The sequence below is a fragment of the Acomys russatus genome, chromosome 2 (assembly GCF_903995435.1).
Source record: "Acomys russatus chromosome 2, mAcoRus1.1, whole genome shotgun sequence".
In the NCBI taxonomy this organism is placed as follows: Eukaryota; Metazoa; Chordata; class Mammalia; order Rodentia; family Muridae; genus Acomys; species Acomys russatus.
The window spans coordinates 35,911,279-35,925,923 of NC_067138.1; the positions used below are offsets into that span (position 1 = coordinate 35,911,279).

The window sequence follows — 14,645 nt, forward strand, 5'->3', positions numbered from 1 at the left end:
ACCAGAGGCTAGGGAGGATCAGAGCAAAACAGTGTCTTCTGGACATGGAAGGACTGCATCCTTTATGGACTCTAGCAGCCTTGGGTTCTGCACAAGAGCAAGCCAGTCAGCAGTCCTTCATGGAGGGGCTCATGAACTCCTACCCTAGCTGAGGAGCTAATGATAGGTGATGGCTTCTGGGAGAGAGGACATGACATCTGGCAGGTCCGCTCCAGTGGATGGCCCACACCCATGAGTATGTGGGCAGCACAATTGCAATTGGTGGGTGACTTTATTCTGTGAAGAGACACCTTGATCAAGGCAGTTCTTATAAAGGAAGACATGTAATTGGGGGTTTCCTTACAGTTTCAGAAGCTTAGTCCATTAAGATCATGTCGCGGAGCATGGCTTCAGGCATGGCAGGCATGGTGCTGGGGGCGTAGTTGAGAGCTACATCCTGATCCACAGGTAGAGAGGGAGACACTGGGCCTGCTACGGGCTCTTGAAACCCAAATGTCTTCAATAAGCCACACCTGATCCTTCTGTCCTTTCAAACAGTGCCCCTCCCTGGTAACTAAGCATTCAAATACGTGAGCCTGTGGGGGCCATTCTTTTCGAACCACCAGAGTTGTTATTTTTTTTTAAAGGATGAGAAGTTGGGAGCTGTGGGGCAATTGGGGTTCATCTGGGAGGAGTTAGAGGGAGAAGTAGGGGAGGGAAAAATATATTTATATAAAAGATTGTGCTGGGTTTCTGGTTTGATTTTCTTCACTGCTAGGAGTTAAACCCAGGGCCCGCTATATACTCTAGTATTGAGTTATGCTCCACAAGACTGTGATTGGGTTTCTACCCCGTACTTGTATTCTCTTTCCACTGTTGAGAATGGTCTGATGTGGCTCTGGTGTGTTGTAATCTCAGCATTCTGGAGGTAGAGGCAGGAAGGTTGAACTCAAGAGCAGGCCGTGGTGTGTGGTGTTTCCGGTTAGCCTGAGTTTTTTTTTTTTTTTTTAGCCTGAGCTTTTGTAGTGGGACTTTGTCTTCAGAAGTCACCCCTTCCTCTTCTAAAATCCAATGGAAGTAATTACTGATGATTTATTATTATGTAATAATTAATGTTCACTTTACCATATTATAGATAGTTTTGTATATAACACTTAAGTCTGTTCCTTTTTCCATAGGAAGAAAAAGAATTAGGAGAGAGGAGAGCAGCTGAACTCACGTGCCTCACTGGACGCTTTATCCTTAGAAGAACTCAGGAAGTCATCAATAAGTATCTTCCCCCTAAGACAGAGAACGTAGTCTTCTGCCGACCAGGAGCGCTGCAGATTGAGCTCTACCGAAAGCTGCTGAGCTCCCAGTCTGTCAGGTTTTGTCTGCAAGGACTGTTGGAAAATAGCACTCATCTCATCTGCATAGGAGCCCTAAAAAAACTGTGCAATCACCCTTGCCTTCTGTTCAGCTCTGTGAAGGTAAGTCGAGAGGAAACTGCCAGGCCTGAGATAAGGTAGGCTGTGCTCGGCCTGGAGAGGCGTTAGTGAGGGTTTGAGATGCTCAGAAGCCCCTCCCGTGGGGCTTGGGGTAGAGTCCTCCAGCCCTTGCCATGGCTCTCCCTCCCTGTTTAATGTCAGTGCAGTCATTTGGTTTTAGGTGATGCTAGCAAATGCAGAACTTAGCATTAAAATAACATACTTTTCATTTTATAAAATGAATAATAACGTGATAGCTGCATACATTTGGAACATTCAGAAAATCCAGAAAAAGAAAATAAATAAAACTGGTATAGAGCTCACACCTGTAACACCTGCATGCAGGAGGCTGAGGCAGGAGGATTGCTTTGATATTGTGGACAGCTTGGGCTACAGAGTAAGACTCCATTGCAAAACAGGAAGAAAACAAAAACAAAAATAAAAATCACTATACTCTGCAGCCAGAGAAAACCACCTTTTGGTATTACTAATAGTACTAGCTAATAGTCATTAAGTATTTTCTGTATTCCAAGAATGAAATGTTTTTCTGCTTCTATTTTATTTATTTTTTACACACTACCTAGAATAAATGCTATCACTGCCATCCCTATTTTTGTTAAGAGCGGGTCTTGCTGTTTCGTCCAGACTGTATTCTGTTTCGTCAGGACAGCTGGGACAGGAAGCAGCTGCTACTGTGCTCAGCTTCCATCCCTGCTTTGCGGCTCACACTTTTAGTCTCAGCACCTGGAGGCAGAGGCAGGCAAATCTCTGAACTTGAGGCCAGCCTGGTCTACAGAGTGAGTTCCAGGACAGCCTGTGCTGCATAGAGAAACTCAGGCAAAGGAAGGGGGGGGGGGGCAGGGAGGGAGGGAAGGAGGGAGGGAAGAAATGACATAGGAACTCAGAGATATTTTTTTATGTTTCCATTCTAGAACGTTTCCCAGGTTGGATTCCTTTTATAGGTGTGAGTCAGCGGCTTGCACGCTGTGGCCGACTGTAAGACTGCCTGCAGCGTGGTTAGGATTTTCTTCTCTGAGAGAGCACGGCATGCAGTCAGTCGGCCCTGAGTTCCATGTGTAGTGGCCATGACCCTGCGTCTGGTCCTCACTGCCTTACCTCCCGACAGCTAGGCTTACAGGCGTGCACCACCATGCTCTAATTCGTTAACTCTGCTGAATTGTGTACTTACAGTTTATCGCTATTTAACTCTGCTGAATTGTGTACTTACAGTTTATCGCTAAACATTGGTTTTCTTATCTGGAATGCAGTGAAATAATTGTTTCATGATGACATCGTTGTGACAGTTTAACAACAAATTATGGGAAGAACCCAGCAGCATGCCTGGTTAAGAAAATTGTACAATACTCATCAATGGTATTTCCAGCTCAGCATGGAAAGCTTTAATTCTTTAAACAGTAAAGTCAAAATATGGTCTCAAATAACCTTCCCAAGCAAAAACTGTGGGTGCTAGTTTATGCCAGAGATCATTAAATATATACTTGGAAAGTGGATTGTTCTAACGGAAGTCTCCAAGCTCATCCTACAGTGGGTCCTATCACTCAGTTTGTCAGAGAAGTGAGCTTTGTGTAACTCTGCGGAAGGCTGGATTATAACAATTTACTAAGCAATTTTTAAAGAAACAGATTCTCTATACACCAGTAAAAATTAAGCCTGTTGGGCGTGAAGCCCAGGAAGAATAGAAGCCAAAAATTCTTCCTTAAAAGGAAGAAATGATGATGGCTCAGAATACATCACTTAATTTAGAATTTTTTGGCATGTTCTCTCTGTGTGTTGATATGTATGTGGCGGATATGTGTGTAGTGTATGTGAATGTGTGCGTCCACCCCACATTGTCAGTTCTTTACAGTGTCAGCATATTCATATATTTAAACTAAACCCTGGGTCAAGATTTCTTCAAATTATAGGCATCTTATGTGGATCTAACCAGATACAAATTCTTCAAGTTCTACAGACATTTAATCAAGTGACTTTACCTATGTGGGTTTCTTGTTGAAAGCCAAGTTACAATTAAATATGTACTCAGAAAGGGTTGTCCAGTACTACTAAAAAGGGAATATAACATGCATGAACATAAGGGGAGTTAGAAATGTATATAGATGGGCTGGAGAGATGGCTCAGAGGTTAAGAGCACTTGTCTGTTCTTCCAAAGGCCCTGAGCTCAATTCCCAGCAACCACATGGTGCCTTCTTCTGGCAGGCAGAATACTATACAAATAATAAATGAATAAATCTTCTTAAAAATGTATATTTAAAAATGTGCATCTAAATAAGGTCAAAGATGAATATAGTGTACATAAACAAAGCAGAACAAAACAAAACTGGCAGGCATGGAGGCATGTGCCTTTCATCTCAGCACTCAGGAAGCAGAGGCAGGTGGGTCTCGGCCTTCAAGGCTTAGACTATCTAGGGAGTTCCAGGCCAGTCTGGTCTCTCTAGGCTTGAGACCCTGAGTGAGCAGATGAGTTTGCATCAGGCCTCAAGTCTTTATAGAACTGAGGATAACAACAGGAAAGGAAAACGCCTCTCAGGAAGGCAGTGGGAGAGACTGAACAAAGTCTCAGAAAAAGCGGGAATTGAGTAAGCTAGTAGGAGTGAGGAGCCCGGCCAGCCCTGACCATTCACCCTAACGAGGGGTCGCCATCAGCCCTCTAGTCTCAGCCTTCGTGTTTCTATGTCAGCTAGGTGTTTTTAGGGAGGAATTACAAAGGTGCTTGAAATCACTTTGGAATAAAAGTAATGATTTAAAATAGGGGCCCTGGCCTCAATATCTAGCATATCTCTCCACCAAAAATTCTGGTAATAAGCAAAGTGTGGTATAAGAGAAATTTTTGTTACTTTATTGATGACATCATTATTTCTTAGGAAGAAACTGATATGATTCAAGAAACTGTTGTGCTTGTTTTAATTTATCATCTGGGAGATGCTGTGAGCCATCTACTAACCAAGAGAAAAAGTAACAGGGAGGAAAGAAGAGAGTGGAGTAAGAAGTATTCATAGGGAATGCCGGGGGTTTGGAAAGGTCTAGGAATTCCGTGGGAGGCATGGTACTGCTTTAGAAATGGCAATTGTGACCTACAAAGATTTATTTCAGTTATCTTGGGCTGCCCTATAAGCTTTGCTCCTTACTTAAAACAGTAAATGCAAACCAATATTAACTCACATTTGAACAGGGTAAAGACCTTGGCTCAAGTTGTGATGCAAATGAAGAGGGGAATCTGTGCAAAGACTTGCTGACTGTGTTCCCTGCTGGCTACAACCCTCTGCGGTTCTCTGAGAACGAGTCAGGAAAACTACAGGTGCTAGTGACGCTCCTGGCCGTCATCCATGAACTTCGGCCCACGGAAAAGTAAGCCCAGTGTCCAGCCATTCATGCTACTGTCCCCGCATCCTGCCTCCACAGCCCCTCCCTGGACTTTTGCAAGTCACCTAGTCACATGGAGGTGGGACCTGCAGTTCCATGTGCTGATGCTCTAAACTCCATCTTTCTAAAGAGCCACAGCAAGATTTTAAGGTTTTTGGGCTATGGAAATGGCTCTGTGGCAAAGAGTACATACTATACTCTTCAAGAGGACCTGAGTTGGGTGTCCAGCACCCACATCAGGGAGCTAACTAAACTGCCCATCACTGCCTGCTGGAGCGCTGACACCCTCTCTGGCCGTTGTGGGTACCTGTACTCAAACGCACATATGCATACGCAGATGATTAAAAATGAAAGGACTGTGAGGTACGAATAGCCTGTGTTGATTTTTGCTGGAACCCTGCTCTGCATTAGCTTTCTCTTCGTGTTCCTCTTTTAAGGCAGCCAGTCCCTGTTTTACCCCTCTTTTATTTTTTGCATATAAAATTTCCCTTCTTTGTGCATGCCTGTAATTCCAGCACTCAGGGAGGGGGGTCTCTGTGAGTTTGAGGCCAGTCTGGTCTAAAAATCCAGTTCAGGACAGCCAAGGCTACAGAGAGAAATCCTATCTCAAAAAACCAAAACCAAAACCAACCCCAAAAAGAAGCTAAAAGTTCCCTTGTTTATATAATTGCTTTTTGTTCATTTTTAAAATTATTTTGCATTTTGTTTATTCGGCTCTTCTTAGGGCAACTTCAGAGATGAAGGAAGCAAACTCTTTGTACAACCATCTTTTTTGTTTTAATTTTTGCTTTTTTAAAAAAGATTGATTTATTATGTATACAGTACTCTGCCTGCATGCACACATGCAGGGCAAAAGAGGGCACCAAATCTCAGTATAGATGGTTCTAAGCCACCATGTGGTTGCTGAGAATTGAACTCAGGACCTTTGGAAGAGCAGGCAGTGCTCTTAACCTCTGGGCCATCTCTTCAGCCCCTTAAAGCTGGAAATTTAGAATTTTAAAGAAGGGAGGATCCTTGTGGTTTAGTTTTTCAATGCTGCTGCTGCTCCTGTAATGTCAGTGTTAACTATTTTCCTTCAACTTAAAAAAAAAAAATACAAGATAGGCTTTAAAATGGTATGTAACAAAATTTTCTTTTTCGTTGACAGAGTGATTTTGGTATCCAACTACAGACAAACCTTGAATATTTTAGAAGAAGTATGCAAGCGTCATGGATATGCTTGTGCAAGACTTGATGGCCAAACACCAGTCTCTCAAAGGCAGCAAATTGTAGATGGTTTCAATAGTAAATACTCTACTGATTTCATTTTTTTATTAAGTTCCAAAGCTGGTGGTGTGGGACTTAATCTTACTGGAGGATCTCACTTGGTTCTGTATGACATTGATTGGAACCCAGCTACTGACATCCAGGTAAGAGCGTGTGGGCGTTAAGCTGACACTGTGAATACACACGGATGATGGTGTGTGGGTTGGTGCTGCGCATTGGGCTCCTGTTTTGTGGCAGGCACTCTTTAATCTTCACAACATCTCCACATATGGATATAAGTAACCTACGTTTTCTTTATGTAGAGCTTTGGAAATTTGTTCTCCTTCCAGCATGAGAATTCAAACCCAGGCTTCATGTCACACTGTACAGCTAGGCTTGCAGGGCGATGGTGACCAGCGGGGATGACATTACCTGCTGTGGATGCTATGGTGGGTTTGTGTCGGCTGCAGTAAGGAGACATTCACTTAGGAAACATCCTGGAGATGCTCATGTTTTTCTTCAGTGTGCAGTCCACTCTCACATTTTGAGCTGCTGTGCCTTTATGACTGCCTGATGAGTTATTCAATCGCCATTCCCTCTGGACGCCAGATTTACACCACGTGGAGCGGGGTGTGATCGTCAGCATGAGGAACCGTGAAGGCTGACTGCAGGAATGAAAACTGCTCTGAGCACGAACTCTAAGACTTAAGATTCCATAGGAGAGGAAGGAGTTGAGGAAAAGGGAATAACTGATTTCAGGATCCAGGCTGCCTAGGACACAGAGAAAGCAGGCACTTTATTGGTTCTTCTTGTTTTGTTTTGGTTTTGGGGTTTGGTTTTTGAGACATTCTTGGCTGTCCTGAACTCACTTTGTAGACTAGGCTGGCCTTGAACTCACAGAGATCTACCTGCCTCTGCCTCCCAGTGCTGGGATTCCAGGTGTTTGCCACTGTGCAGGACATTTTATGGATTCTTTAAGTGGCCTCTGGTTTATTCATCTTGGGACTGGCAGTCTTTGAAATCTTTTTTTTTTTTTAAGAAGATTTATTTATTTATTATTTATACAGTATTCTGCCTACATGTGAGCCCACATGCCAGAAGAAGGCACCAGATCTCATTATAGATGGTTGTGAGCCACCATGTGGTTGCTGGGAATTGAACTCAGGATCTTCAGAAGAGCAGCCCAGTGCTCTTAACCTCTGAACCATTTTTCCAGCCCACTCTTTAAAATCCTTATCTCACAAGTTGAGGGATTTTCTTTTGTAAACTTTATGTGGAAAGCAATTGATGGTCAAGCATGCTGGCATTGTCCTGTATCTGGTGGTGGTTTTCTTTCCTGTTTTGCTAAGGTAAGGGTAAGGGATGGTCACGTGCATACATTATATGTAACAAGCTTCAAGGATTAAGGGCATTAAGGGCGTAGCAGCTCTTGTCCGGGCACGTGCTGCTGGTATGCTTCAGGTAGAGGCAGCCTTTGGTGGGGAGCTTTGGCTGCACAGCATCACTGTTCATCCTTAGGCTAGAGGGAGCCCACAGTGACTGCAGATGCCTTAAGGAATTTTCAGGGGATGTTTATTAGCTGCTTGGACCCTCCATGCCCAGGCTGTGCTTGGCTGTCCAGACTTGCTCTTTGATGTTTTATCACTATTTTAGCTCCTGTGTCACTGTTGTGTGGCACTCCTGCAGCTACTTCATGTGCCTCCGTGCGTGCTCAGCCTCCCTCTCTGAACCCAGGTCAGAGATGTAAAGAGGGCACATTCTGTGTGTGGGCAGTGTAGGCCGGGCTGTGTGTGTGGAGGTCAGAAGACAGCCTGCAGGAGCTGGTTCTGTTACAGTGTAGCCTCTGGGCCTCAAACGGGCGTGCCAGGCTGGTACTCTTACCTCTGAGCATCTTGCTGACACCTGACTTTGGTTTTTGGAGCTATTAGCGAAAGGCAGAATTCCCAATAGTAAAATATATTCTTGAAAATTGTTTATGTGGCAAGAGCGCTCAGTTTCTACTATGCTCAGAATTTTTCTTTTGTCTAGGCTATGTCTAGAGTATGGCGAGATGGTCAGAAGCACCCTGTACATATTTACAGACTCCTGACTACAGGTAAACAAACCTTCACCACAAAAATGTATCTTCTTAATGTTTTTGTTAGTTTGTGCTTCAGTATCTAGAATTTATTCTTTTATCAGACAATAAGTAGCATACATGTTTTTCCCAACACAAATAATTGACACAAGAAGGAAATCTAATGGCCACGCATTTTCTCCCCAGGTACAATAGAGGAGAAGATCTATCAAAGGCAGATCAGTAAGCAAGGCCTTTCTGGGGCAGTCGTGGACCTCACTAAGTCATCTGAACATATCCAGTTTTCAGTGGAAGAGCTGAAAAACTTGTTCACATTACATGAAAATTCCCAGTGCGTTACTCATGACCTCCTTGACTGTGCGTGCACAGGGGGAAAAGATCACACTGGTGAGTTGTGTGTTGGTTCTGTTACTACAGTGCAGTCAATTTGTCTCTTTGAAAACATTTAAAGAGTTGTTGAAGGAATATTAATATTTAATACTGAATTATTATTTTAGTGGTATCAGCATTTACTCCTTAACCAGCTTTATACCCAGATAACCACACAGAAAGAATGGGATCTATTCATGTTAAGACAAACTGGAGAATAAACATCACAATGCATGTCTGGATTGATCCAGAGAATGAGATGGAAAATTCAGCATCTGAATGAACAAGGGTAAACTGCACAGTCCACAAGAACATTATGCCAACGCAGAGTAACTTAAAAACACCTGCCATTTGTGTATATCAGTTTTCTTCATACCAGCGCCCCGCCTCCCTTTGTGGGGCAATTACTAGCTGTACACTTGAGAAAGTTTTAGTAGAACCGTATGCTTTGTTTAGTTTTCTTTCTTTTTTCTTTTTGGTTTTTTGAGACAGGGTTTATCTGTGTAACCTTGACTGTTCTGGACTCACTTTGTAGAGCAGGCTGGCCTCGAACTCACAGTGATCCGCCTGCCTCTGCCTCCCAAGTGCTGGGATTAAAGGCGTGCACCACCATATGTGGCTCCGTTTAGTTTCTTTTTTTTTTCTTTTTCAAAACAGGGTTTCTCTGTGTAGCCTTGGCTGTCCTGAACTCACTTTGTAGACCAGGTGATCACCTGCCTCTGCCTCCTGAGTGCTGAGATTAAAGCCGTGTACCACCATGCCTGGCTCAGTTTAGTTTCTTATTTCTAAGACTTGTGTGAAAAAATAACTTACGTTGGCAAATCTCTCAAAGCCTGGTAGAATGGCTTTGAGTAAGAAAAATGTTTTAAATTTTTATTGTAATTTCATAAAAATCCTGTACTTAGTAGAATTACCTATTGTTTGTTTAAATCATGTAAGATTTATTTATAATGGTGCCAGACTTTGTGGTGATTAGAGTAATCAACCAGCCAGGTGTGGTGGAACTTGCTTTTAATCCCAGCACTCAGGGAGGCAGAGGAAGGGTGGATCTCTGTGAGTTTGAGGCCAGCCAGGTCTACAAAGTGAGTCCAGAATAGCCAGGGACACACAGAGAAACCCTGTCTCAAAACAAGCAAACAAACCAATAAACAAGTCAGCCTGAACCTAGCTACTGTTTACAGGGAAACTAGGTCAGAAGTAGGGTGTGAGTAAACACTGTCCAGGGATGGAGAGTCCCTTGGGAAATGTATTGTTAGAGGCTAGAGAGATGACTCAGCAGTTAAAGTAATGAGGACTGGAGTTTGGGTCCTAGCATCATGTAACAGACTAGGCATATATTTTTTTGTGTACATTGTATGTGCAAAGTGCAAATGTACTCCCCACTAATGTGCACGTATACTCACCTGACACACAGACACACACACACATACATTACAAAGTTAATCTGTAAAAGATAAAAGAAATATTGTGATGTTTAAGAAGTTATTCTTTTTTAACTTCTTAAAGGGAAGAGCTAGAGGTGTGTAAATGATATGAGTCAGTACTTATGTGAAATTCTCAAAAACAAAACATTCATACATGTTAAATTCATGTACATGTACACATGCACACATACACAGATACACACAGTATACGTACATCATATACATATGCCTTTCCTTTTGTGGTTTTAGAGATTGAATCCAGAGCCCGGAGCATGCTAAGTGAGCATTCTACCTGAGTGCCAGGCTACAAGCCCAACCCAAAGCTAATATTTTATATAGTGTAAAGTCTAGTTTATATAAATTGTAAATACTCTCAAATTTATATTAGACATGCTAGAATTAATAGATATGATCATGCATAATCATAATTTTATTTCAGTTATAATGATATATATTTATTAGGGGGTGGATTTTATTTTACTTGCTTAGGTTTTGAGATAGCATCTTATTTTACAGCTCTGGCTGGTCTGGAACTTGTTATGTAGACCAGTCTGGCCTTTATTTCATACATAGTGATATTATCCCTGCCTTAGGGGTAGATTTAAAAAATCAGATAAATATTTTCAATTTTCTTCTTTTATTTTAAAAAGTCAAGTTAGGTAGCCTGGGATGGCTTCAAATTCCCTTTTATCCCAGCCTAGCCTGGAACACATCTTCCTACCCCAGGCTTCCAAGTGCTGAGATTATAGGAATGTATCACCATGTCTGCCCTTTCCTGTTATTTGTTTAACTTATTTATGTTTGCTATGGTAGTTAGGGATTCAGGCTAGGACCTCAGTCAGGCATTCTCCTTCTGAGCTATATCAACAACCTTCTTTTTAGTTTTTATTTTGAGGCATCGTCTCACCAAGTTGCCTTGAACTTGAAAGCCTTTTGTCTTAGAATATCTACTTCCCAAGTAAAAAGTAGATATGATTATAACGTGAGCTACTGGGCCTGGCTTCCTGTTTTAGTGTATTTAATGTAATGCTCTTTTTCTATTTTTTGATTAAAAATTTTTACATATACATTTATATTATTATACATATATACAATAAACTACCTACAGCAAGAAGAACCACAAAACAATCAGGAATTATATAAATGTTATATTCATAGTGTTTTGGCTATTTTTATTTGGCAACCTTGAAGAAAACATCTTTCCTATCTTGGTGCGTCTAAAATCTGAATGTAAATCAGTATCTATCATATCTCATCTTTATCAACTTAAAACATCTATCTAGACCTAAAAACATTTTAACCCCTAAACAAGTAAGCTTAATTATAAAGCTAAACTGTCTGGTCTTCAACCCCGTCAGAGACTTGAGAAGAAATAAAAATTACCTGAGTAAACAGGAAGTGCAGGTTAGCAGCTTCCCAAATGGGAAGATGACAGAGACAGCTTGCTGCCTGAACAGTCACTGAAAACTCTCTATAATGTTGGATCATCATCTGCAGCCTTCAGGCCCAGTGTATCTGACAGAGATATTTGTGAGGCAGGAACTATTGAGGACTTGCTTACCCTGCCTTGGCAGAGTTTGGCCATTGACTCTGCCTGCATCCAAGCTTGCCCATTTTAAGACAGAATTCTGTCTGTGGCAGAAACGACATTTTGCCCAGTGGCTGGTTCCTTTTTCTGTTTTTTCAGTTGAACACTTGGCTTAATGGTTTTCTATTAGTTTCTTTTTTCTTTTTTGTTTTTTCAAGAAAGGGTTTCTCTTGTGTAGCCCTGGCTGTCCTGGCTGTTCTCGAACTCAGAGATCCTCCTGCCTCTGTTGGAATTAAAGGCATGTGCCACCACTGTCCGATATGGCTTAATGATTTCCAAACTTATTTTCTAAAATGGTTCTAAACCCTTTAAATTCTCTTCTATGTGAAGTCCCATAAATGCGATATTCTTATTCATTTTTAAATACTTCATATTTTCTATTGTTATTTATTTACTCATGATTTATTTAAAAATATTCAGTCCTTAGCATATGTACACATGAGCCGTACTAATTGGACTCAGCAGGGGTGTGTGTGTGTGTGTGTGTGTGTGTGTGTGTGTGTAGCAATAGTTATTATGAAAGAGGCCGTAATTTCAAAGGAGTGTGGTGTGAAAGCAGTTGGAGGTGTGTAATGACGTGAACACAGTACATTTTCTCTAGGTTTTTAGAGATAGGAGTGAGTTCCTTTCCCCTCAGCTGTGGCATCTTCCGTTGTATGAGTACCACACTACAGATGTGTAAGTAGTTACATACTCTCTATTTATACACCTTTTTCCTGGAGTCAAGTATGTATTTGTCAGATAACTTACTAGTGTTACTGGGTGGCCCACAACTGTCTATAATTCCAGCTGTAGGCGATGTGATTGCTCTGCCTCCCTGGGTCCCTGTATTCACATGCACACAGCCACATGCAGACATACAAACCATAGAATTCAAAAGAATAAAAGCAAATCTTTAAAGAAATGTTACCTGCACGTGTTACCTGCAGTGGTCTTCATGACGCATTTCATAGCCTGTTAGTGTGCTTGCTGCAGAAATGAATGAATTGAATATGGAGTCTGACCTAGGTCCTTGTGTTTGCAAACTTGTAACATGGAACAAAGCCACAGGACTTGTTTATTCATTGGTGCTGGAGCTAGGGCCTTCTGCACATGGGACAAGCCTCACACAGTGACTCTGTCCTCAGCTCTGTCCCACAGCCTGAGATGATGGACTGTGGACTTGTAAACCTTTCTTTGGGAAATTATTTGTCTGATGTGTATCTTTCTTACGAGACCATGAAGCTGCTGGATTCCGAGGCTGGCCCAGTGGCTTGTTGAGCGCACAGTCAGCAGCCCATCAGTAGTTGTAACAAGATGAGTGTTCAGTGTTAGTCTGAACTGTGGGGATCAGGTGTGAAACAGCACACGGCTTTGTACAGAGGCAGTCTCACTGTTTCACTCATTTCAGATGATGCATTGGAACCCCCTGTCACCTCTAGACAGTGCCAGCTCGGCCCTCAGAAGTCTAACTCCTTGAGGCCTCTGTCCATGTCACAACTGAAGCAGTGGAAGCATTTTTCTGGAGACCACTTAAGTCTTACAGACCCATTTCTCGAACGAATAAGGGAAAATGTATCATTCTTTTTCCAGAATATAACCAACCAAGTTCCTGCTGTCTAATGAAGGACTACTTCCTAGCATTCCTTTGGTCCTTCACAAATTAATATAGGAATTAAATGTAATTTTGAAAATGAATAAAAGTATTTGTATTATAATAGTGAACTGTTTTAATATATGCCAATTTAAGTACAATAAAAACCGAGTTGTTTGCTTTCGTGAGTCTATCCTTCAGTGTTGAGAATGAACCATTAATAATGTGCTGTCCTGCATCTGCTCATGCGCAGCCCATGGCTGATGCGCATCAGTCAGCAGCCTAATTTGCATTTCCCTGATTGCTAAGGCCAGTGCACTTTCCCAAGTATTCATTAGCTGTTTTTCTTTCTTTCTTTCTTTCTTTCTTTCTTTCTTTCTTTCTTTCTTTCTTTCTTCTTTCTTAGTTTCTTTCCTTTCTTTTCTTTCTTTCTTTCTTTTTCTTTCTTTCTAAGACAGGGTTTCTTTGTGTAGCCTTGGCTGTCCTGGACTCACTTTGTAGACCAGGCTGGCCTCGAGCTCACAGTGATCCGCCTGCCTCTGCCTCCTGAGTGCTGGAATTAAAGACATAGGCCACCACGCCCGGCTAAGCTGTTTCTTCTTTTGAGAACTGTCTGTGCAGTTCATTGGCCCGTTTATTGATGGGATGATTTAGGCTTTTTTTTTTTTTTAATGTTTAATATTTGTGATTCTTTATGTACCCTGGGTCTGAATCACCAGTGAGGAGTTGGCAAAGAGTTCCCATCCCGCAGGCTGCCCTTCACTCTGGTGAGGGATTCCTTTGTCTTTGCTGATGGGTCTAGAAATGGCGACCAAGGAAGGGAAAGCAAGCCAGGAATGGGAGGGGGCGGTTGAGCTGGGAAAAGCGCATGCCTGGAGCTGCTTCCTCATGTCATACTGTCGTCCTTAATGTTGTTTCCTGTTACTAAAGCCCTGCCGGTGCCTGGCTCTGGAAGGCTCTGTTTTCCCCTATAGCCGTCCAGGTCTTGATTTTGAATAGATTTTGTGCAGAGTACGAGACCTGGATCCAGTGCTGTTCTAGAAACAGAAACGGTTGCAGCTCCGAGGGAAAGGTTTCCATATGGAAGTTCTGCTCCAGCTGCTGGGAAGGTATCCCCAGAAAAAGTGTCACAGCTCTGCTCAGAGAAGGGGAGGTTTCCTCAGGGAAATCTCCAGTCAAAGTTATCACAGCTCTATTCTGAGAGATAGTTGGGGCCAAGGAATACAACAAAGTAACACCACAAAACAAACTTACCCCCCCCAACCTCCCCACTTTTTTTTTTTTTTTTTTTTTAAGGAGGGTGGCTGCCTCTGTTGGGTGGGAAGCAGCAGAGAACTGAGCAGAAGACAGGGTTTACATAGGACTTCTTGGGGGCGGGGAGCGTCCCATGGCAGGGATTTGTGAGCGTGCCACCAGGGGAACTGGCAAGGAACTAGCAAGGTCGAGCACGTTCAGCCCCCAAAATCTCAGACTTGAGATTTAAAATCTCACTGTGAGACTGGCAGGAGTGGGGCAGCACACTCTGTTTTTGTGCCATCCTCGG

The 14,645-nt window shown here is 42.5% G+C and overlaps 1 protein-coding gene across 1 annotated transcript in view; it reads left to right on the top strand.

Annotated features, from left to right (window-relative positions):
- Rad54b (RAD54 homolog B) overlaps nt 1–13,174 on the top strand; it is a 71,149-nt gene extending 57,975 nt beyond the window's left edge. Inside the window, exons 9-14 of the mRNA XM_051160325.1 lie at nt 1,158–1,448; nt 4,636–4,811; nt 5,974–6,235; nt 8,100–8,166; nt 8,335–8,535; nt 12,920–13,174. Of these exons, the coding sequence (XP_051016282.1) occupies nt 1,158–1,448; nt 4,636–4,811; nt 5,974–6,235; nt 8,100–8,166; nt 8,335–8,535; nt 12,920–13,131 (1,209 nt within the window). The 3' untranslated portion in view covers nt 13,132–13,174. The remainder of the gene's footprint in view (nt 1–1,157; nt 1,449–4,635; nt 4,812–5,973; nt 6,236–8,099; nt 8,167–8,334; nt 8,536–12,919) is intronic.
- The last annotated feature ends 1,471 nt before the right edge of the window (nt 13,175–14,645 follow it).